The sequence below is a fragment of the Ambystoma mexicanum genome, chromosome 9, assembly GCF_040938575.1.
Source record: "Ambystoma mexicanum isolate Mex_15411 chromosome 9, UKY_AmexF1_1, whole genome shotgun sequence".
NCBI classification, from domain to species: Eukaryota; Metazoa; Chordata; class Amphibia; order Caudata; family Ambystomatidae; genus Ambystoma; species Ambystoma mexicanum.
In genome coordinates, this window is record NC_090931.1 from 1340047523 (window position 1) to 1340072509 (window position 24987).

The window sequence follows — 24987 nt, forward strand, 5'->3', positions numbered from 1 at the left end:
TTAAATCCTTGGCTGATTTTCAGCCAGCGAAAGTGTGCTTGGGATGGGTTTTCTCTATTTTTGGAACTAGTCTTTCATAATTGTCAGCCCACGTGCCAGGACTGTTTTTTCTTCCTTGCACCTTAAACAATTGAACACTTTACCTCTACCCTAACTGAAAGTTTTTCAAGCTTGAATAATTACACTTGGGTGTGCAGTGTGTATTTGTTTTGGACGCTATGTGGACTGGGCCCAAACAGATCCAGCCCCCAGATCTGGCCCCACAGACTGCCACTATGCCCAAGGAAGCAAGAATTTTGTGCAGTAAAGGGCTTTCCATACACGGCAATTCGAGACCAGAGAGGGCTGGAAGAAGGCACTTAGGGGAGTTTTCCTAAAGTCCTACTGATAGTAAGACTAAGTAAGCTATCCCAGTTGTTTGTAGATCCCCAACTCTTAGTATCAGTTTGTACTAGCTCAGAACCTTGGTAGAGTGGCAGAGCAGTCAGGCTTATTTTAAGAGGAATATGTGAGCTGTAGGTAAGTACACTGTATCTTAGCTAGACAAGCACAACAAAGAAGCACTTACACTTCTAATTATATAAAAAGTATATAATTATTATATTTACACCAGAATCACTTTAAATACTACAGACGTTTACATTCGAACACTTAGGAATACTTGATAATACACTTCAAAGGGTACTTTCACCTTCGTGTTTGTTTGCAGTTACATCTGTAGCAATGTTAGAAAGGGAAAAGACAATGGGCCTCATTACGACCCTAGCGGTCGGGAAATAACGGTAGTGGTAAAACCGCTGCCACCGTTCTTTCCGGACCGGCTGATTAAGAATCCTGCAGGCGGGTGGTGTCACTCCCATCAGGTCTGACCTGGTGGGTTTTAACACCACCCGCCTGAAGGCGGACATGGAAACACCAGCTCTGTCAAAGACTGAACCAGTGTTTCCATGGTCCCCATCCCCATGGAGCCTTATGGGAATGGGGACTTACAGAATTCTGCTTCCGGAATTCCCGGGTCACCGGGCTCGTAATGCCCCGGTTAATTCCGGGAATCACGGAGAGGGAATGGTAATACGAGTCCGGCGGTAACCTGCAGGTTTTTCCGGCTTGGTTACCGCCGGCCTCGTAATGAGGCCCAATGTCATCGTACAAACGGTTATTGCGCACTCATGCGGTATATAAGGTAATACATTTACTCTGCAAACACATATAGTAAAGTCACTTAAAGGGAGGAAAATGGTTAGTTAGTGTAGCATGAGCTTAGTTCAAGGTTCTAGAGACGGTTTCCTCGCCTAGTAAGTCTAAGTCAAAAAAGTCAACAGTAGCTAAAGGCAGTTTGGAGAGGGCTTGAAGTCTTGACAATCAGTGAATACTGAAGAGTCCCTGTGAATTTATTCCAGTGTGTAGATTTATTGAAACAGGCAAGTTAGCAACCAACAAAGGAGAACTTTAAAACAGACTTGAGAAGGGGACACAAGCAGCGGCTTGGGTCAGAGGTAAGGTGGGGTTTCCCTGGACCCCTTTACGTGCACTCCAATGCTCTGGAGCGACTTCTTGGAATCAGGTAAGCAATTCCCCACAGTACCTTAGGTTAGAAGAAAATGTTTGTGCTGGATGCTCCACAATGTTGCAGCTCTGGACCCGACCTCTGGTTTCCTTGGTCTGGTGACTGAAAGCAGGACAATGGACAGGACCCGTCAGCAGCAGTATCGAGGGAGGACCTGTGACACGACTTTCAGCAACTTCTTGGTTCACAATGCGGTTTTGGTGCCTATTCTACAGCACCAACATAGGACACGGATCGCCCAGTCAATCTTCTTTGCTACTTGCAGTCCCACACTGAGGGGGTCTGGGCAAGTTGGATCAGGTCTCTGGAGGGTCCTTATGGGTTCTGCAAAGATTTGGACAGATTCGGCCTTTCCACGACGATGCACTCGAAATGGGCAGCAGGTCTCCTGGTGTTGGGGTTCCACAGCTCTGGAAGCCCCTATGACCTCGGGAGATGGCTTGTTTCAAAGTTAGTCTTAGGACTGGTTGTTCCCACCACTCAAAGGGAAGGAGTCCTCCTCTTGGGAGCTCCTCTGTCGTACAGAAAACGGGGTCAGAACCGCCGTGATCGCTTCACAGTGTTGCATAGGGTCTGCAGGCGTCACTGGTCATCATCTTCGGTTACTTCTGTTTCCAGTGGTCGACTTGCTTTTCACTCCAGAAGCCTCACCTTTTATACAATTCAAGCACACACTCCTCTGCAATCTCTCTCAGCATTTTACAGAAAGGGGCATTTGGCTGTCCAATCCGGACAGCCAGATACCCCTGTGGGAGCTGGACCTATTCAGGCACTCTGGCAGACAAAGGACAGCAGGGTGGAAAACTCCTCGCCTACTTGCTGCCTGCCCAGACACTCTGGAGCAGAGGCAGGAATACCTACTGGTTCCCACCAAAGGCTAAACACATACACTGACCTCCCCTTCCCAGAATAGTAGAGGAAGGGCTAACAAAGAACAACCACGCTAGTAATGGTGAAAAAAGTAGGGGCCCCAAGTTGGTACTTGGGTGCCCCTATTGTGCACTACCAAGGCTATGGACATAGCCTGCGCTATAAACAAATACACAATAGTTGGTAGAACACGTCCACTGCCATAACTAAGAGATTGTCTATGTGATTAAAAGGTCACAGGAGCAGAGAAAAGGGGGATACTAGATATCCCTTTGGCAGACCACTGAAGGTGGTGTGCACCAATCTCTCAGACTACAAAGTTTTGGGAGAGATACTAAGTATCACTCTATTCTTAATAACTGCAATTACTTGAGGATATAGAAAAGGAGTCTTAAAGGAGGGCCCTAAGGGTACCTAGCAACACTGCCCATAAGGAGCCGTGTGCTGCAGTAGTAAGATGCTGTTAAAAGTTATGAAGCAGACAAGACTCCATAGTACAGGTAGAATACAAAGAATAGAGTTCCAAAAGACAGAGTCCACAAGAATGAAGGAGAGGAAAAAGGCTCCGCTCATTCAGGATTGAAAGAAAAAGGTCCAAAAGCCCAGCAAAAAGTGGAGAAGAAACATACAAATGATAAATCTCCTTAAAGGCTGAGGCACAATATGGGTAGAAGACAGAAGAGCTGCTGGGTCTAATTGCATGGTGCTGCTAAATAGGCATCTTCTAGCTTTGGTGCAAGAGACAGTGACCATCCTCTCTTCATCGCTGTGACCTCCCCAACCTGCAGCCGTTGTCCCTCACTACAAGGAAAAACCTGCTGGAACCTGAAGTCCACCCACATTAGGAGGACAACTTAATATTGCTCTTGACTATCTGCTGACCCTGCCCGGATTCCCCACAACATCTACTGCTCATGAGTGGTTCTCCTGTGCAGTGGAATCTGAAATCATGCCATCTTCACCTTTCGCTATGGTCTTGCCACAAGCCTGACCTAACCACTGGGACCCGCCTTGAACCAGCAACATGGGTGCCCTTTGTAGCTGAATTGACAGTGAGCCATGTTGGCTCCAGAGATTCTCCATCACCCGAGGTCTTTGTTCGCTTTATTAGGAGGGGTGGGGCTCAGATTGCTTATATTCCTTTAACCACGCCATCACCATTGAAATACATTGTGCATAAAACCATCTCTATGAAAGTAGCTTCTTTCCTGGCCAAAAATGGTTAAGAGTCTGGAGTCCTTATTTTCACTTAGGCAGTGCTTAATTCGTGTGGGCGATTGCCGGGGCAGACCACTGGGACATATTTGAGTACCAGCACATACTTCCGCAGACTCAGTTTGTTTAAGATGCTGTGTTTTAGCATCTTTATTTTTTTACTGTCAATCGTAGTAACTCAACAAGCAACAACGTGTGCACAAGCCACATGTGTCTGCATCCCTGACCGGCTCATTGTTACTCATGAACCTGATAAGCTAGTTCAATGCTTCTGTGACAGCAATCCACTATCATGAATAACAATGAACTAGAAGGGGAACCAGCAGGGTGGTGTGGGCAACTCTGCCTTTTATTGCTGCTCAGGCATGTGCAGCAGAAATACGAGGGTCAATTTACTAGTTCAGTGTGCATGAATATACATGTGCCAGTGGAATGGTTGGCACATGGCATGGACAGCAGTTCCTTTGCAGGTGAGGGAGGGTCACTCAGCATGGAGATCAAGGCAATTACCCTTTTTCTTGCAGGCAGAAGGAGGTGTGTGGATACACAGGATTTAGAAGGGTTTGCCAACCTATGGTTAGCAAGGCTTCCACAACCCCAGTTGAGCTGAACCACTCAAGTAGAATAAACCAAAACCGCAAAGCTGAATTAAGGAGGAAGAGTGCACTTGTGTAAAGCAGGTAATACTTTACAGAAATGATGAACAGAAAAACCCACACAGATAGTACTTCAGTACTGCTGTAAGGCACATTTTAAATATTCAAAGGTAAATATGACTCAGAGCTGGGTAATCCACTATAGGTTACACTATATTATCACAAGACATCGTTAAACAATTAAATGCATTGGCTAAAGCAGAGAGGGAGCCATTACAACCAATCAGAACATAGGCATTACACTTAAAAGGCACTCAGCCAAATAAACTTCAGATGTCCATCCCTAGATAACACAGTCTCTCTGGAAGTATTTTAGGTGTTCCACTGAGGTTCCTGAGAATCACAGAAGCCCAAGAGATGCCACTTAGGTAGAGTGTCCAGGACAAACATGGCAGTTAGTGTAGGGCAAACGGTGGTGGCAGAAAGCCGTCTTAAGTCGGCCTAGAGATATGGGAAGTAGCGACCACCAGTGGTGTAAAAGGGGATGACCTCCAGAAGTACTGACCTTGACACCACCACCTTGAAAAGCGCCACGGTAAGCAAGGCCTATTTACACTTTTCATGTGATTGGTGTTACTCATAGGCTGTTGCTGGATGTGAATGTTAGTATATTGAAATATGATTATATATATTCTATTAAGGGCAGATGTTTACATGTGTTGCGGTGTCCAGTCATAATATTGAATAAAAAATTTCGAATGTCAAAAAAGACAATTCAAAAATGTCGAAAATAAAAATGTCGAATGATTATTTTTTTTTTCGATATTTTTTTTTTGGCTCTAGTTTATATAAAAAAAATAAATCGGTAAAAAAAAAGGGGGGACCTCCCCCATTTCGAAAAAAAAACCTCACAAAATAAATTCGACATTTTTTTCGACTTTTTGATTTCGAAATTATGTCTATAAACCACGTGTTGCATCTAAATTGCTGAAATTGCTCCGTGACCATCACGCTTGCATTTTGACAAAGTTTGGAAGGCATTCTGCCTAACTTTGAAACCGGGGTTCAGCAATTAGTTCACTTGAACTAGATTTCCCACGTCTCCTGAGGCGCTAATACTCCGTCGGTGCCGTGCAGATGCTGGTGTGTGAGCAAGGCCGGTTTTCGCCGGTTCTTGTACGGGCTCCGAGCTCTTCCCAGAAGGTAAGTGAACTTGGCATTAGATATTTCTTTTTTTTATAACACTGTTTATTGAGTTTTACACAACTAAACAAAATAAACATAAGTATTTGAATAAGAGAAAGAGCATAATAATAAAAGGCAGCAGGGTCAGAAGGTGCATCAAACATATCAGAAATTATAAGCGTTTTGGTTGCTCCGATTCTCACAGGCAAGAGACGGAAAGGAAGGAGTGGGGGGGGGTTGGGAGGGAAAGGGCAGGGTTAAGGGAGGGGGAAGGGTCAGGCCTCAATACACGTCCAACCATTTCTCCCATATTTTCTGGAACTTTTTGGGGCAGCCTCTGACTTTGTAGATGCGATGTTCTATGGATGCTCATCTGCTTACTTCATTGATCCACCGGTTCAGGCATATTGTCTCTGCCGAACCCTAAGTTGCAGCCACCAGCCTTTTCCCAGCTCCTAGTGCCACCGCTAGGAATGGTTTTTCGTGTTTGGTGAAGTCCACCTCTCCCCAGATCCCTAACAGTATCATTTTGGGGTCCATTGGAATTCCGTATTGCGCTGGAGATCTCCATAGTGCATTTGTCCCAGAAGGATTGTAACACGTCGCAGTCCCAAACCATGTGAAAGAAGGTGCCCTTTTCCCGCTTACATCGAAGACATGTCTCATCCCTGATCCTCCCTCATACCAATTTGGCTAGAGCTGTCCGAGGATGATAGGAGCGTTGGAGTTGTATCACCCTCAACTTAGCATTAATGCCTTTATCTCGGGGAAACATCAATGCGTCCACCCAGTCCTCTGATTCCAGTCTGCCTAGGTTCCTTTCCCATTTTTCTTTTAGCCTAGTAAATTCCTTGGTCCCAAAAGAGTTAAGGGCTTGGTAAGCGTAGAGGTGACCTTGGAGGGGACATGCTCCGGAAAATCGTTGGTTTCCAGGGGGGTGCAGAGGGGTACAGCAGCTATGTCCGGGAACTGAGTTTATAGCATGAGCAAGCTGTGCATGTCTAAATCGGTCTATGGGCCGCAAACCAAATTTTTCAATCAGGATTTCAAACTCTAGTAATTGCCCGCTTTGATTATGTGTGCTATTAGGTGTATTCCTCGCCTTTCCCAGTTCCTAAAACAACCCATTCTCTGTATTTCTGGGAGGTGCGCATTGTAACATAGGGTTGGGCTAGTGTTGGCTTAGTTCCCCAGCCAATATGTTTATGTGTCTCCTTCCAAGTGTGGCGGATATGTAGTGACATTCTTGGTATTCCCGACACTCTCCCATTATCAACATATAGAGCCTGCAGGGGTGAGATGGGGTGCATAGCTGATATCTCTATGCGGATATGTGGAAGTGTGATGTCACCATGTAGCTATTCATTTACCACCCCAGTTTGTGCTGCTAAGTAGTACGTGCGGATGAATGGCAGGGCAGTCCGATGCCTCCCTCCCATACTGAGCGCTGCAATGTTGCAAGAGCGATTCGGAGAGGTTTCCCTCCCCAAAGCAGTGTGAGTAGATTCCTATCTATGAATGTAAAGGTTTCAAAGGGGATGGGGAGTAGAGCATTTTGTAAGACGTACAGGAGTCTTGGAAGTGTCATCTTCAACAATGCAGCCCTACCCATGAATGATAGTGGGAGAGACTGCCAGTGAGAGATGTCCCTATTGAATCTATCTAATACAGGTTGTAGATTAAGCTGGAGGAATGTATCCAGAGTTGGAACAATACGTATACCCAAATATGTAAAGCCCAAATGGAAACATGGTACGGACAAGGCTCAGGGATTACAGCATCACCTCCCTGAATCGGGAAGTACACGTTTTTTTGATTGCTGCAAAGTTTTGGTATTCTCTAAGAGTTTGGGAGACAATCGTGCAAGAGATCACAGGGTTACTAAGGATTATGAGGAGATCGTCTGCATATAGCGAAAGCTGATCTTCTCCACCTCCCGGCCAGGTGAATCCAGACCAGTTTGTATCCATTCTGAGTTTGATTGCTAGTGGTTCGATAGGGGGTAGGAATAATAGGCGGGAAAAGGGGAAGCCTTGCCTGGTCCCGCGGCCCACTGGGAATAGTCTGGATGACCTTACATTCACTCTCACAGTTGCTTCTGGAGATTCATAGAGAAGCTGAACACAGGAGATGAAACCTTGCCCAAAATTAATTCGTCTCACGATATCCCACAGGGCCTCCCACCCGACCGAGTTGAATGCTTTTTGGAAATCGACCGCTAGCAAGGCTAGCGGGTGCGATAACTCTGGGGCCCGGTCTAAAGCAAGTTGGATTCTGCGTAGATTTATGTGGGTGGACTCGTTGGGCATGAATCTGCACTGATCCGGGTGAACGAGGGATGCGATCACCCCGCGCAGTCTATTGGCGAATATCCGTGCAAGGATTTTTGTCTCTCCATTAATCAGCGATATGGGCTTATAAGAGGCGCATTGTTCCGTAGTGTTTCACTGGTTTAGGAATGACCACTATGCACGTTATTCTGAGGTCCAGGGGGAGTGCGCCCTGTTCCTTGCTCCCAAGAAAAATGCAGCGCATCTGTCCTGTTAATGCGCCACCTAGGCGTTTCCAAGTTTACTGGTCTTCCCAGTTTGGAGCTGTGCTAAAGCGTCTTCAACCCCGTTTTCTGTGATCTCGGAGTCAAGTTGATCGGTCTGTTGCATAAAGAGTCGCGGGATCTCTATCTGGTCAAGAAAATTGGATTGGGCGGGCCTGGGGCCCTCTACAGGCAGGGAGTAGAGTTGTTCGTAATAGGTGTAGAAGGCCTCCGCTATAACAGAGTCCACCGTCAATAGCTCTCCATCGATTGTATGGCACGCACATGCCCCTTGTCCCCCTTGTCCTGTTCTCGCCTCTCCAACCAGGCCAGAGTCTTACCTGCCTCTTGTGCCATTATGAAGGCCTCTTGTGAGGTCTGAGTTCCCTGCATAAGGAGTTGTTCCTGAGACTCGGACACTTGTCTTTCTGCATTCACAATCTTCTGGGTGTGGTGTTTGCGGTAAGCCAACACCAGAGAGATAGCTTCCCCTCGAACAACTGTTTTTTATGCCTCCCACATCATAATCGGGCAGTCCAGGGAACCTTCGTTCATATCAAATATTCCGTGGTCTTATTCTCGAGTCCTTCAGCAATCTCAGGCAACCCCAAGTAATATGTATTCAGGCGCCAGGTGACATCCGGTCTGTGGCATGTGCTCTTTAAAGATAAAGAAGGAGGAGTGATTCGAGAGTCCCCTCGCCAAGAACTCGGGAGATTTGAGCCTGTGGGACATATTCCGAGGGATGAAGACATAGTCGATTCTCGAAAGTGTCTTATGTGCATTGGAGTAAAACGAGAACCCGGTGTCGGTGGCGTGTAGTGTCCTCCAAGTGTCAGAAAATCCCATTGTTTCGGCAAAAGTGTATAGAGTAGTCGGAGTGCCCCGGGTCCCCTGTGTGATCTGTCCCTGGCGACCTCTATGACTAGATTTTATTTCTTAATACTTCTCTGGAGGACATATTATGCACTCCTCCACAAAGAAATCAAAGACAACCCTGATTGTAGAAAAGGAACAAGTTACTTACCTGTAACTGTCGTTCTCCAGCATTGGTCTGGCATGGATTCACATGCTCATGAATATTCCCCGTTGTCAGGCCGGGAATCCTCAGTAAAGAAAAAATCAGTATCAGTTTCGTTTCTGATCTATCTTTCTTAGTAGTAACCAATCACAGATCTCTGGGTCATACTGCCCCCAGCCAATGACTGCCCTCTACCTAAGCCCCTCTCCTGGCAGCCATCCTCATATTTTTACCGCACGTTCAAGTGTTGGGAGTCCTCGTGCTTTAGCTCTCGAGCTTTTACTGCATTTTCGCGCTTTTTCAGGAGATTTGGGGACCCGTTTCGGAATTCTTCTACGCCCCTCAAGGGTGAAGTTTCCGTTAAGTTACGCTTCTTGGAGGATTACAGAAGATCTGTGGCCTACCTCAACGGACATGGCCCAGGACAAGGGAAGCTCGACGCCCGGATCCACGCTGTTGAGGAGCTGCCCAGGATGCGGATTGCAAAATGTTTTCAAGGAGGACGAGCATTCGAGATGTCTCTACTGCCTTCATGAGGACAAGACGCACGTGGAGAAGGACTGTGCGTTCTGCAAGAACCTGTCGGAACCTGTCCGGTGATGTAAACTGCAGATCTAGTGGTGTTGGATAATTATGGTGCCAATGAGGGGTGTTCCATTCAAATTACGGCAGTGGTTCATTCTCCTGTGCATGCCCATAATCATCCAAACAACAAACAAAAAAAGAAGAATGCAAATAAGGGTAAAAAGACCAAATAATCAGCCTAACAGCAAACATAAATCGGCTAATGCTGCCAAGAAACATGTAGATCAGATTTCATTGGTTGATACTATAATTGATCTCAATGTTCAAGATACTGTATGTACATCTATGTAAGAAGAACCAGCTGCTCTTGGGGTTCTCACAAATCGGGGTTTTGATGACAAACATGGCAATGAAGATCGAGGGAAATCTGCTTCAATTATGGTAGACCAACTTCCTAGTCCAATCTTACAGCGCCATAGGATTGTTCCAGATATTGGCTGCCAAGTACTCCCTGGCAATTGTATACAACTTAGATCTGGCATAGATTTGGGTCAGAGAGAGCCGGATTGAAGATCTGGGTAAAGGTGCTCAAGCTAACAGTTATCGAACTTGAACCCAACCAATATCAGGGGTAACAATTTGTCTTTGCCCATAGTCCATGCAGGGGTATCCACTCCTGCTGTGTTGATAGGTACGGACAACACTGTTGCAGCACTGCTTTCTACAGTGGGGATAGGGTTGGGGATGAATGTGCAGCCATTACCGGTGTGTTCTACAACTGCCCAATGACTTATCCTCTAGGAAACACTGAGCAGTTGACAGGGTGTGCATCTTTGTAGCAACATGAGCCAAGTCGGATTGTGTCATGTCTACATCACATAGTCTTATTGGGTGGGAGGTTAACCAACAGAAACACGGCTTCAATATGTTAAATAGGTCTAGTGTACTAGAGCCATTTGCACAAATTCCCACTTTAAGCTCTCTTCAATAAGGGGATATTTAATTAATTTCCTTCTCGGTTAATGTTAATAACCGAATGGTCTCATTTTTTCTCAGATATAGTATCCAATCTGGTGTGGGATCAGAGAGCTATATTTCATTCTCTTGGATGCGATATATGTCAACTTGAGTACAATGAAATGGCTAAAATATTTCTATTCCCCCCCCTGAAGCTGTCCGGATGCCTTCATCTATTCCTGAGGGAATTGCCTTACGTGTGCTGGCCACGATGTAATCTGAACTATCTACATCTAATAGTACTAAAGAAAATCAAGACTGGACTTGGATTGAGGCTGCAATTAAGACTTTTGTGGCATTCAATGCAAGAATGACACAATCCTAGCATAGGCAATATAAGGGTATTTTCTTGGAACGTATGTGGGATGGGCAACCGCGGGCTTGCCTGAATGTGCTTGATTTGTGTGAATTTAATGATTTCTTTCTTCAAGAAACTATGTGTTTGGGCAGTTTTGACTTTAATTCAATCTTTTCTTGTCCAGCTACTTCCATAGGGAAAGTGCGACCCGGTGGGGGGGCATGGATATTGCTATCGATATTAACCTCCTTGCTTGTTCCACGCTGTGGTATGTCTGTGAAGGTATTTTGGCTGTGCATGTGTGCTTCCTGTTCAGCATTGGAGATGTCCTGCTGGTTAATGTATACTGGAACCCTGCAAAATATCCCATTCATGACTTTATAGATATACTGAATGGTATGTTTGATTGGTGGCTATCAGAGGGATATCAGCATGCCATGATCATAGGTGGGAACATTGATGCTTAATGTGCAGAAGGTGAAATCCTTAATGTAAAAACCAGTATACCTCATGGTTCTAACAATCTTACGCGTGGACTAGTTTTGGACTTATTTATGACCTCTTGGCATCTCTTGCAAATAGAGGCCACTTCGATGTCTGGTACACCTCTTTATGCTTGGCACAGGGACTCTTGCACTTCCTGAATTGGCTTTTTTTGTATCGTCTTATTAAATCTAGATGTACTGACCTGAGGTTTTTTTATCCTGGGAGATGTGACCCTCTGAATATACATTTTATGATGATGGCATCCTCAGAGACAGGCTGGTCTGCCCATGTCAATTCCTATAAAACTCACTAGAAATGGACTATCATGTAGATGGGACAGTAAGATCTATGGCCGGTTCCTGAGATATTTGATGTACACCCATCATTGAGGGGTGAGGAATCTACTGGTGATGATACTTCGATGACTATGGGTATTGGACCTCTCAACAGATGCATTCTAGAGGGCATTAGAATGGGTTTGAGTGGCAGGAGAGCCCTTATTCCGGCCCTACATACTATCAATTTGACTATAGAATCAGGGACTCGGATTCAAAAGACAGGCTATTAAGCAACTGAGGGGCTTGTGACTCGCCAACTGTGAATTTCAAAAACGTAGAAAATCGGAGCCCCAAAGACATAGGCATTTCGTTAAAGCCCATAAATATGACCTTTATCTGAAAGACAATCAGTTCATGAAGATCCTTCTTCAATCTGATATTAGATAATTTTGGTCATATGTAAATAAAATTCATGATTCTGCTCATAAATCCAGGGTGGATGCTATTCAAGAAAGTATATGGGTCTATTTCTACTCCAAAAGACTTGGCAATCTCCCCCCTTTGGCTGCCCGATATCCTAATGTCTTTGATAAACCTGTGTTGGATGAGCCTTTCCCATGAGGCATAGAGGACATTGTCTGAGCAATAGATAGACTCAAACCTTCTAGGGCACCAGGACCAGATGGTCTCCCGCTGTTTGTAATGAAAAAGGATCCGGCTTCCTGGGCCTTTTTTCTCGAACCCTACTTTGACTAAATCATGTTACAAACAGGGGTCCTTTATCCTGGAATGTGCCCATCATTATTCCTATCATTATTCCTATCTATGAAAAAGGCAATGGCTTGGAGCCTGGGAACTATAGGCCCATTGCACTGATTCCACCAGTAAAGTGTTTTCAATTTTGCTCTTAAGGTTAACATCTCCCTGAGCAAACACAATATTCTTTTACGCTTTCAGGTGGGGTTTTGACAGGAAATTGGCTCATCCCTCAATGCTATGGCGCTGAAACATTTAGTGCAGAAAGTGAAAGGTACTCAGGGGATGGAAATATATGTGGTCTCCCTTGATCCATCTTCGGCTTTTGATTGTGTGGTGTGTGAATGTTTGTGGGATAAACTTCTTAGGTTTAAGGTTCATCTGAAGCTTGTCCAGCTCATTGCATTGCTTCATCAAGATACCATGCTACGAGTTCGACTCAGTAGGGATGGAGCTGTAGCAAGGAAAATATTGGTCAAGGTGGGGCTCAAGCAGGGTTGTACCCTGGCACCAACCCTTTTCAATACATATCTGTATGATATTGAGGAGCTCTGGCGCGCCTATGATCCGATTCGCGTTAGGTTGGGTCATCTTAACATCCATTGGCTGACCTTCGCGGATGACTCATTTTTGACAGGACTGCGCGGTCCTCCAACAGAAGTTAAATATCTTCTAGGAGTACGCCACGAGAAAGAACTTCGTGGCCAATGGCGATAAATCCAATGTGGTGATATTCTCTAGTGGAGAAAAGTCTATGTCACTGGGTTTGGAAATGGTTAAGAGGGTGACCTCTATTCGCTACCTGGGATATAACTTGACCTACACCGCATCCATTAAGATGTGGAAAGATACAATGAAGGCCAAACTGACGCCTAGGAGGTCCCATATGAAGCGGACTGTAAGGAAAGTGTGTGGTTTCTCCCTTTTACCAGTGATCAAATACTATCTGGGGAAGGTAGAACCAGTCCTGTTGTATGGGCTAGATATGGCATCTGTTGATTTGGGGCCCTGGCTGGACACTATGCAAGGGATCTTGTGGAAGAATGTATTGGGACTGGCATCATCTATTCCTAACTCAATGATTCGCCATTAATTAAATCCTGTCTCTTCATGCCAGACAACAGTGGATACAACTATTGGTCTACTCCAAGTTCTTGAGGTCTCCTGCTAATTCGCTCTTTTTTGACTTGTACCACATGTTGCCTCAGTCAATCTGTTTAGGACTCACATGTGTGATCTATTGGTGCAAATTGGATCGTCATATATGGAACTCATGGCTAACCCCGACAATGTAAAATCTAAATTATTCCAGGATGACTAGAGGCCGACTATTGAGTCCTTGTCCCTATACTCTTTATCAAGAATATGCCAAGTTTCCTCGAAGGAGGGGGGACTTGCCTATATATCTTCATTGCTTTCCTTGTCACAAGATCAGAGAGGTTTTCCTACGTTTTGGGTTAAATCAATTTCACACAAGAGAGAACAAGGCATTGAAATGTGTCCAACCGGGAAGCTGGTCCTTCAGTGGAATGTCTTTTTTGCAAATGCTATTGAAAGTCTTAAGCACTGGATTCTAGATTGCAGAGCTTTAAGCTCCACTAGATTGATTGCCTTTGAATAGCTTCTCCACTGAATATTCCAAAGAATTGTTCTGGTCTCAACTGATGTGGGGCATGAACCGATCACAGATTATTGCACTTGCTTGTTTTATTTTTTTATTTTTTTAAATTATTATTACAATTTTTTTAAAATGGTATAGTTTTTAATTGCTAAATCTTGTGTATTTCTTTACTCTGATTACTGTATGTATGTATTGTGCAAATATGTATTTTTTCTGTACGAATTTGTGGAAGGATTTCTGTAAACCATACAACAATAAAAACAAATATAAAAATAAAAAAGTAATCGGAAAGTATTAATTTAAAAAATCAAGTATGGAGAGTCATAGAAATAACACCCACAAAGAGTTAAAAAAAGGGGGGGTGGGATTTTCCCTCTCAAACCTAGAAAAAAGAAATCCACAAGTCCAGCAAAAAGTGCTCAGGGTCTCACAGGTGAGGGAGATTTGGCATACAAATGAAAATCTAACCCAAGAGCCCCTTCCACCCCCCACCACCTTCCATTTCTCCCGTCTCTGCCCATTCATTACCTTCTGTTTCCAATCCTTCCTTTACTGCCTTTTCTCCTCTCACAGATATTGATACTGCTCAGTTTCTCTCTGGTGGTCATCCAACTACTACTCCCTCTGATTCTATTTCCTCCGTATTAATTCCTATAGTGTATCCTAATATTCTAATTTACCTTACTACTCTTTAATCTCTCTTCTTCGCTTTTTTCTGCACTTTAACAAGCTACTGTAATTCCCATAAAAAATAATTCCTCACTGGATCAGTCTTTGTCTAACTTTCGCCCTATTTCGTTACTACCTTTTCCTTCTAAACTATAAGAGAATTGTCTACTCTCAAATTCCGACCTTTCTTCATCTTTCTCTCATTCCTCCTCTACAATCTGGGTTCAGGCCTGGTCACTCTACCGAGACTGCTCTGTTGCTGGTCTCAGACTCTCTGCTCAACGCTCGGCATAATAAACTCTCCTCTATTCTTAGTCTTATTCTTTTAGATCATTCTGCTGCTTTTGACATGGTTGTTCATCCCACTCTCCTCATCATCATCGGTTTATTTCAGAATAACACCGGATATTTCATAAAAACAACACAAACTAACAAGATCACATAGAAACATTGGCACACAGGCTAAAAATCCATATATTTCGAACACGGATATCCAGATCGTGCTAACAAAGATTTCATTAGATGCTTTCTGGAGTACAGTACGCACCCCAAGAAGGACAGAAGTGAACACCCAACATGGGGTAACTCCATCCACAACAAATAGATCAGTGCAGGGCGATACTGGGCACACACCACCTCCCGTAACAATAGTGTAAGTATTTGCCCTCTCAATCTTGTATATGCCAGCAGAAAAACAGTAGATAGGGCAGGTCCTCTCGGGTGCAATGCTGAGAGGGCCTGCCCGATCTTCTGTTTTTCTGCCGGCATATACAAGATTGAGAGGGCAAATACTTACACCATTGTTACGGAAAGTGGGTTGTGCCCAATATCGGGTGGCATATATTCAAATTTCAGCATGTTTAAAAGAACATGTGATTTTAAACAAATGGCAGTCAGGTTTTAGACATGGGCATGGTACTGAAATGGCATTATTTGATTTGAAATCCAGACTACTTCAGTTTCTGGATAAGCAGCAAGCTGTTGGACCGGTCTGCAGCTTCTGATTTGGTTGACCATGCATTGTTGGTCGCCAGATTGAAGGAAGTGGCTCATTTCTCAGACAAAGCCACACTCTGGATTGGTTCATTTTTTAGCAATTTATGGTGCAGAGTTTGTAGCAAGGAAGCAGAGGCCCAACATGGTCGAATCGACTATGGCGTGCCTAGGAGGCTTCGTTTATCCCCTTTACTATTTAATATTTTTACGGTCCCTTTTTTAAAGAAAATATTGTTTTTTATCAATTATGCCAATGACGCGCAAAATGTCATCCCCTTAACAGGGATTCATGCGAAGGATGAAACATTTGTGATTAAAGTGTATGAACTTACTCAAACCTCGATGGTGGGCAATGGTCTGGCTCTTAATAAAGAGAAAACGGAGCAGATGGTGGTCAGCACTGAAAATAAAATACGGATGGAGATAGAGTACAGATTACCAGCAATTTTCAGTGGCTGGCTAAAACATCAAGACATAAAAAAAGGTCAAAACGCCTGGTGTCCATTTGGACCATAATCTTAATATGCGGGCTCAAGTCAGTAGTTTCATTACTTCTACGGCGTATTATATTAAATTGCTGGCGCAATTGCGTCTCTACATCTCACGTGTAAACTGAGACAGTAGGTAGGGCGATTGTGGGCTCTAAAATACATTACTGCGGTAGCCTACTTGTGGGCATAACTAAATCAGACCGCACACGACTGCAAATCACACAGAATAGTGTATTAAAGGTCATTCTGGGTCTCAAGAGGAGAGATCATGTCTCTATTGCAAGACAAAGTTTGCACTGGCTACTCATTGAAGATAGTATGCAATTTCATCTACTATTGATGACCCAAAAGTGCTTAATTTAAGCCCACTGTACTTGTGTGAAGCAGTGCGTCTGAAATGAAGCGTCAGGTCTCTTAGGTCTAACAATACCATTAAGTTTGAAACACTGGCATGTAAATTGACGCAGGTTTTGAAAGGTGCGTTCTTTTCGGCAGCACCAAAGGCTTGGAATGCATTGCCCCCAGACCTACGAGCCCTGTCATCAACTACAATTTTAAGAAAAAGACTGAAGACCTTACTGTTTAGATAAAGGGCTAAACTGTCTGAGGGTAGCAATACGCCAGGGTCTAGAGTGCTATGGGTCCATATTTTGTACTGTTCTAATGTTTGTTTTTTATGTTTTCTCTGTTTGTCATCTGCACCCTTAAGCTCAAGGTTCACTAATGCACATTACAAATGTATGAAAGTAAAGTAAAAAGACACAAGCAAAACATACCCTTGTTATAGGTATCTGCTGAGAAGGGGTCTCCCACTCTACTACCCACACTTTCATCCTTGGGCATTACAGGTTCTCCTCTCAACTGGTTTACGTCCCATCTCTCTGACTATAGCTATTCTGTTTCTTGGGTGGGTAAAATCTCTCCACCCTATACTCTTCTTTATGTCAGTCCTTGGGCCTCTTATTTTCTCTTTACTATTTCTCTCTTCACTAATCGCTTCATTCATTCTGTCCTGCCACTTCTATGTGGACGATTCTCAAATCTTTCTCCTTTGCAGAGTTTAATGATGCTCTTCACTCCAATGTTTGTTCGTCTTTGTGCTGTCCAAACTTGGAAGATCACTCACTTTCTTCACTTGAATTGCTGCAAAACTGAAGTTCTTTGTTTTCCTCCTTCATCCTCAACTCGCCTCATTTCCTTCCCTTTCCCCCATCAAGCTTCCCTTTTCAACCTCAACTCGTCATCTTAGAGTTGTTTTTGATTCTTCTCCCTCCTATTCTTCCCACATTTCGCTCACTACCTGGAATTGTCGTTTTATCCTCCAATCTCAGTCATGCTTGGCCTTTTCTGTCTTTTTAAGCCACTTAGCTTGTTTTCAACCCTTATTTTCTCTTACATTGATTATTGTTCTTCTCTGTTGATTGGGCTGCCGGCTACTCGTCTTGCTCCTATTCGTTCTATCAATAATTCTGCCATTTGTGTACTTTTCTAACTATCCTCTCGCTCTTCCATTTCTGCTGCTCTTTCTTCTGCTGCTATCCTGTCCTTTGAGTCTCATCTTCCCTTTTTCTATTGTTTTCAAATGTCTTCACGGCCTTGCCCCTCCTTATCTTGCTTCTCTAGTTTCCCTCTACATTCCAGCCAGATCTCTTTAATCTGAATCCAAAATCTACTGGTTGCTCCCAAACCCCCCCCATGCCTCACCCCGTTTCTGCTCTTCTCTTCTGTACCCCCTTAATTGGAATTCCCTTCCTCTTGTAATTCGTTCCTCTTCTTCTACTACTACTCCTTCCCTTCTGGTCTAAAAACATCTCCTATCCCGATCCTCATCTTCATGACTTGCTTATCTCATTGCTCATTTATGATTGTACCGTTATTATTTTAATTGTTGTACTGGTGTTTTGGTGAAAGCATTATATAAATCAGAATAAACGAAATGGATTTGGATGGCTGATATGGCTCATAACCTACTGACCTGTATCGGAACCGGGAGCCTAGACGAATGAATCCTGAACCAACCATGCTTTTCTGTACTGGCCCACGGAGCCGGAAGAAGGCGTGATGCTCAACAGCACACTTCCATAAGTGCTTGCATGCTTTGGGGTGCTCCATCCTGAAGACAAAAGTGTGTTCCTGCTCCTTACCCTTAAATAGGTGAAATCAAATATAAATAATTGAAATTACCGATTTGAAGAAACTATTTTAAACAATTAGGCAGTTCATGCAGATTACAGAAATCAACACCATTTTCTAATGCTTTTATTGAGAAAGCGCATAGTGCAAATCAGATTTCAGCAAAGCCTGGAACGTAAGCACAAGCTGAAAGGATTCATTTACAGCAAATCATCAAAATATTTGTTACACACCACTTTTGTATAAGCAAGGCCCACTAACCCAATGACACCCTTGTTCCAAGCATGGCAAAACAGCTTTTATACAAAGTTGCCAAGACGCTTTGGCCTTCTGGCAAAAATAAACATAGCACCATGAAAAAATGCATACCACAATGTATAGAAAGTGTCCGCTGCATCACTCTTCAAATAAATCACAGATGCAGTGTAGAATTAACCGGGTCCCTCCATTGTACTTCATAGGAAGAGGCCTGTTGGGACAGATTCGCACAACCCTACATTCAAATGGTGAAGGAAATGTCTTACAGCTAGGCAGCATATTTGCGCAAGAATTCCATAGCTCACCTAGTGGTGGCAATGATTTGAGTAGTCAAAGTGAACTCTTGGGATGGGGGAGCATGGCAGTCCAACAGCATTCAATAAAGGAAATTCCACACAAAAACTTAAAACAAATACTTCAGAGAGGAGGCGTTGCAATGGTGCCCAACATGACTGCTTAATAAGGCAGCTCCATCAGCCCCAGGGAGCCGCTGAGGAAGTGTGGCGGTCTGACGGCCCCTGATGGAACAGAAAGGCAAGCATGTGCCGCTGAAGGGAAGCAGCGCCGCCAGCTCCGCTTGCGATCCCCGGGAAGCCCAATCCCAAGTAAGGTCGAGCCTGTCGTCTGGGCCGCATGGCGGTAAAGAGCGGCCTATGAGGCGAGAGCCCTGAGCAGACGTAGAGGCGCTGCTGGACAGGTGCGTGTGAGAAGTGGTGGGTGTGCGGCTCCGTCAGCAGCATGGTGACTTCCGGGGAGCCCACCTCCTGGTCAGGATTGGTGTTTTCCCAGGCATCGCAAGGGTGGTTGTGGTGTGCCCAGTCGGGCTTTGCAGGACCGCAGAGTACATGGAGAGAAGCAGGCCTGGAGATCATCCCACGTGGTGTGGATTAGTTGGAGCTGTGTTGGGCACCGGGGGTACCTCTGCCCGGTCTGTGGGGTGGAGCAGACACCCAGAGAAGAAGTGGGGTGGGCTTGCAAGCCTGCAGTTGAAGGGAGGAAGCCAGCGGGAGGCTCTGCAGGAGCGCAGGAAGCCTACTCTGGAAGCATAGATGCGAAAGGCCCACAGGGGGGTGAGGCATGGATGGTGATCACTCTAGAGGAGTGAAGGCGAGAAAGTGGTGAGCTGCTGCGAGTGTCGACTGGTGGGACAGATTTTCAATACTGTGGCCTGATGGACAGATATATAGAAGGCCAACCTATATTGTGACTGGGACAACTCTGGGAGCTGTAGCCAAAGCAGTTCAAGGTAGCTACGCGAGTGGTCTAGGCTAAGTTTTAAGAGGTGGTGAGCTTGTAAGGGGTCCACAATGAGTACACACAGTGCAGCAGTCAAGGATTAAACTTAGACAGGTATACAAATACGTATTTACTTAGGACTAACATGTAATATCAGACAATACAAAATATTAGATACATATATACAATTACTGGTGTAGGGAAAAATACAAATCAAACCCCTGAAAAGAAAGGTACAGAGTATTTGCACTACAAGTCCACAGAGAATCAGAAGTCCAACACTTGGTTGTCTGGGGCCTTGTGCCCAAAAGTTCAGCAAACATTCATACAGTTCTTTGAAGCGGGAAAAAATGAAGGTAGGGTATCTGGGTCCAGTGAACAGTTCCAAGAGTCTGTGGATGAGTTATACTAGCTAGAAAACGTGTTCCCAACTTTCGGAGTGCTGGTGTGAACAAGCTATGGCAAAGCCAAAGTATTAGAAAGGTTTTGTAAAAGTTAGCAAACTTTTAAAAAGGGGTTTAGGAGGTAGATAAGTATCGCTATAACTCACCCCATGTACTCAGATTCTTCACAAGACTTGGTGGGTCGGTTGAAGGTCTGCGTTTGCTTTTCCCGCCATTAGCCTCAGCCCTTGATCCGCAGGTTCGAGCAGATCTCAGGTCGGTGTGTGATGCCCGTGGAAGGACTTTCAGTGGAGGAATGCAGCAACACAATGCAGGGCCCCTCTCAGGACAGGAATGGACGCAGCTAAGCAATTTCGGACAACAGCCACTGATGCACAGCTACGCAAAGGGACTCACTTGTCGCGGTCAGACTTTCCCTCCTATCTCGGGTCCCCTAGATGCTAGGACCATGAATTTTCACAGAGGTAAGAAGTGTTGCACCAGCTGAGGATTCCCCAAGTTCCAGGCCTCAACTCGGAACGGCAGCACGGTAGCCCAAACTCAGAGCTGGTCAGCCACAGGGCGGTCCCGGGGCACTTCCAAAGGCTCTTCTTTGAAGAAGTCCGAGCTGACGTCGAGAATTTCCTGACAAAGCCCGGCTAATAGTTCAGCTCAGAATCGATCAAGAAGAGGCTGGTATGAAAGCAAATATGGAGCTTTAACTCTGAATGCACATCTCACCCCAAACCCTGTGAACAGCAGCTGCCAAACATTTCATGTATACATGCATACAGTTGGATGTAGAGATTCCCCCCAAGATCCAAATCCTTCACGAATGAGGGTCTCTGCCATTACATTCAATGATGGTATGAGTGACTAACGAAGAGGAAGCCTTAACTGCTGCTAGATTTGCAGCCTTGGTCAGTGTGTTGTTCCCTTGACTTTGTGAGACCAACCAAATCACCTCCTCTAACTTCTACTTAACCTCAAACAGCCTGCCAAGTTTGAGCTTACCTGGAACCCAAGACAGACTATTACATAGAGCTATGAGTGTGTTAGGACAGTTTTTCTAAAGTCCAACTACGATTTTCATAAAACCATGCATTTGAGGCAGTACATAAGCTCCAATCTTAGTAGAAGGTTGTACCACCTGAGAATGAGGTAGCATGGACAGAGCAGCCAAGCTTGTCGTAGACGGGAGAGATGGCTCTAGCTTTGTACAAAGAAATTGTAGCATACATATGGTCCAAAGAAACACTGAAATACTATGCATCGTAAATATAAATGGTTTATTTAAATACAAGTCGGCCAAGATGAATCTTGGGTAAATAAGTACAATCACATTATATATAAACACAATTATAAAAACCAAGACAATACTTAAGTGATACAAGCCAAAGTATAACCTTTTAAGAATAGCAATCAGCAGTTCAAGGTTAGGTAAACATAATACATTCAGAATGCAATCGGCTATTCTTGGGGAGTAAAGCCAGGTTATATATACTTTTTGAATACAGTCAGTAATTCAAAGATAGTAGACCCGGCCAGTCATGCAGTGACAATCAGTTAAGAAATCACTTCGTAAACCAACCCTGTTACCAGGAAACTTTTCTGAATAGTGGAACACCAATTCATTGAACAGAATTAACCTATAACTACATTTAGGATAACCCCCGGTTATACCAGGTGAGTAAGACCTAATGTTGTAATAAACTATTACACATGCTTTTCAGATCAGTGAAACCCATATTACAGAAAGCAATAACTCTTTACACTATTTTCAGATTGCACGAAGCAGACCAAGGTCAGCTAAATCCACAGTACACTTATGAAGAATGCCACACAGCTGTTCAAGATAGGTAAGACCCAAGGCAGGCTTATTCTAGACAGGCTCAACAGCAGGTCAGGGGAATACCGTAATCGTATTTCTGATGCTCGTATCTGCTTAGATTCACAGTGTGCATAGGCCGACATCTAGTGGAAGCTGCAGAGTATTACAGTTTGTTTTTCGAAACTTGAAAATGGGCGTCAACACAGGGCATGCCAGTAATACTATCCCTAGTGTGACGTCCACTGTACCCATGATCCGTCACACGTGTAGGATCCTCAGATTGTATTTTTTCCTGACATGAGGTAGCATGAGGAGTAGCGCGAGTACAGATTATCCAAGCAGATAGATAAGACTACAAGCATCCATGCGCCTTCTCTCAGAGGGGAGGAAAGGCGGGCGCATGTGAATCTAAGCAGATACAAGCATCAGAAATATGATTACGGTGAGTAATGTATCCCTTCTGAAGCTTGTGGAATCTGCTTAGATCACATGCTGTGCATAGATTAGCAGGCAGTGTTAGAAGAAGGAGGAGGAGGAGGTGGGATGTGAGAAGGGTCATGAGCGAACAGATGTCTTAGAACCGCTTGTCCCACTTGAGTATCTGTCTTGGAATGAGTGTCAATGCAGTAGTGCTGAGTAAAAGTGTGAATAGAGCTCCATGTAGCTGCTTTGCAAATGGTGTCAAGGGCTACATTTGCAATGAAAGCCAGAGTGGCCCCAGTGCCTCTTGTAGAGTGGGCTCTTGGCGTAAATGGCAGAGTTTTCTCAGAAAGGGAGTAGCACAACTGGATACAGTTTACTATCCATTTTGAGATGGCACCTTTAGAGACGCGATCTCCCTCTCTGCCTGTAGCTACGGAGACGAACAGTTGGTCTGTCATTCCCAGCGATCTGGTCTTGTCTGCATAGTAGAGGACCGCTCTTCGCACATCTAGCGTGTGTAGTTTCACCTCAGCAGAGCTTTTGGGTTCTTGGAAGAAGGCCGGTATCTCAATGGACTGGTTAACGTGGAATTTTGAAATGAATTTAGGTGAGAACCTAGGATGAGTTTGTAGAACCAGTTTATCCTTATGAACAGTAAAGAAAGAAACCTGCACTGACATCCTGAATTTCACTGACCCTTCTTATGGATGTAATGGCTACTAAGCAGGCAGTTTTATAGGTGAGGTGTTTGAGACTGGCTTTGTGCATGGGTTCAAAGGGGGGGGCATGAGTTTAACAAGCACCACATTAAGGTCCCATCCTTGTGGTGGGTTCGAAATTGGAGGGTGGAGACTCTTTACCCCTTCCATGAATGCTTTAACCACTGGTACCTTCCATCACAACATCATGTTATGGGAAGTGGTGTAGGCTGATAACGCTGCTAGGTGTACCTTGAGTGAATTAAATAGCAACCCTGCGTCGAGCAGGTGAGCATGTAGGCGACAATATTGTAAGGAGTACAACCAACTGGGTTGATGTGTCTATTCTAGCACCAAATAACAAATCTCTTCCATTTATCAAAGTAACAGTGTCTTGTGCTTGGCTTCCTGGATTCCTTTAGGATATCCATGCATCTCTGTGGTAGATTGAGATGGCGAAATTATGACTTCAGGAGCCATGCAGCCAAGTTCATCGAACTGAGCTGAGGGTGCACTGTTTGTCCTTGGTGCTGGGATAGTAGGTTGTGCCAGCACGGGAGTTTGATGGGTTCGCACACTGCCAGTCTGTGCAAGTGCGGGAACCACGGTTGTCTCGGCCACATGGGAGCAACTAGGATGAGCGTCGTCGATTCTCTGTGCATCTTGTTGACCAACTTCCTCATCAGAGGAGTGGGTGGAAAAGCGTAGGCAAACATCCCTGACCAGTTCATCCATAGGGCGTTCCCCTTGGAGCCTGGTTGGGGGAACCTGGAAGCAAAGTCTGAGCATTGTCTGTTTTCGCTTGTGGCGAATAGATCTAAAGTGGGGAAACCCCATTGTGAGAAGAGGTCTCCTACGACTTCTTCGTGTAGACACCATTCGTGTTCTTCTGGGAGGGGATCTCTGCTCAAGCCGTCCGCTAGTGAATTGAGATCCCCTGTAACATGCTGAGATGACAGGTAAATGTCCCGTCTGAGTGCCCATTTCCAAATTTTCCCGGCAAGCTTGGACAGATTTGGCGAACGAGTCCCTCGCTGTTTGTTTATGTAAAACATAGCTGTCGTGCTGTCTGTTAGGATCTGCACTGACAGGTTAAACAGGTGGGGTTCGAACGCGTGAAGCGCTCTGAAGACTGCCAGAAGCTCTAGCAGATTTATGTGATTCTTGGCCACTGTGTGAGACCAGAGACCCTGAGCTGTGTGGTGAAGGAGGTGTGCTCCCCACCCTGACAGGGGCGCGTCTGTAGTAACTACAGCCTGTATCTCCGGGTCGTAAAAGGTTTTCCCCTTTGTCAGGTTCTCTCTTGTCCAGCAGTGAAGACTTTGTACTAGTGTTGGTGAAACGACCACTAGATCGTCCCACTGACCACTTGCCTGAGACCACTGTTTCGCCAACCATTCCTGCATGGGTCGCAGGCGCGCATGGGGAACCAGGTAAATACAGGACGCCATCATGCCTAGCAAACATCGCTTTGCGCACCCTTATCTGGCGACCGGACTGATATTGAGGAATTTGCAGTAGTAAGATCCAAATTCTTTCCTCTGATGGAAAGGCCAACCCCTCTTGGGTGTTTAGGATAGCTCCTAGGAACTGTTTGGAGGTGGTTGGCACCAGGCTTGATTTTTTATCGTTGACTGAGAAACCCAATTCAAAGAGGAGGTTGATCGTTCTTTGGATGTTGAATCTGCAAATTACTGGGGTCTCCCCGTGATGAGCCAGTCGTCCAGGTAAGGGTACACTGGGATAGCCTCCCTGCGTAGGTGTGCTGCCACCAACGCCAGTACCTTGGTGAATACCCTTGGAGCCGATGCTATACCGAAGGGCAGCACCTTGAACTGGTAATGGTCACTGTCCACCTTGAAGCGCAAGAATCTTCTGTGCACTGGGAACATGGAAATATG

General features: G+C 44.9%; 1 protein-coding gene across 2 annotated transcripts in view; it reads right to left on the reverse strand.

The window, feature by feature from the left end:
* EPB41L5 (erythrocyte membrane protein band 4.1 like 5) overlaps nt 1-24987 on the reverse strand; it is a 1765041-nt gene that overhangs the window by 929666 nt on the left and 810388 nt on the right. For both annotated transcript variants that reach the window (XM_069616748.1, XM_069616747.1), the window contains exon 12: nt 18100-18269. In XM_069616748.1, the coding sequence (XP_069472849.1) occupies nt 18100-18269 (170 nt within the window). The remainder of the gene's footprint in view (nt 1-18099; nt 18270-24987) is intronic.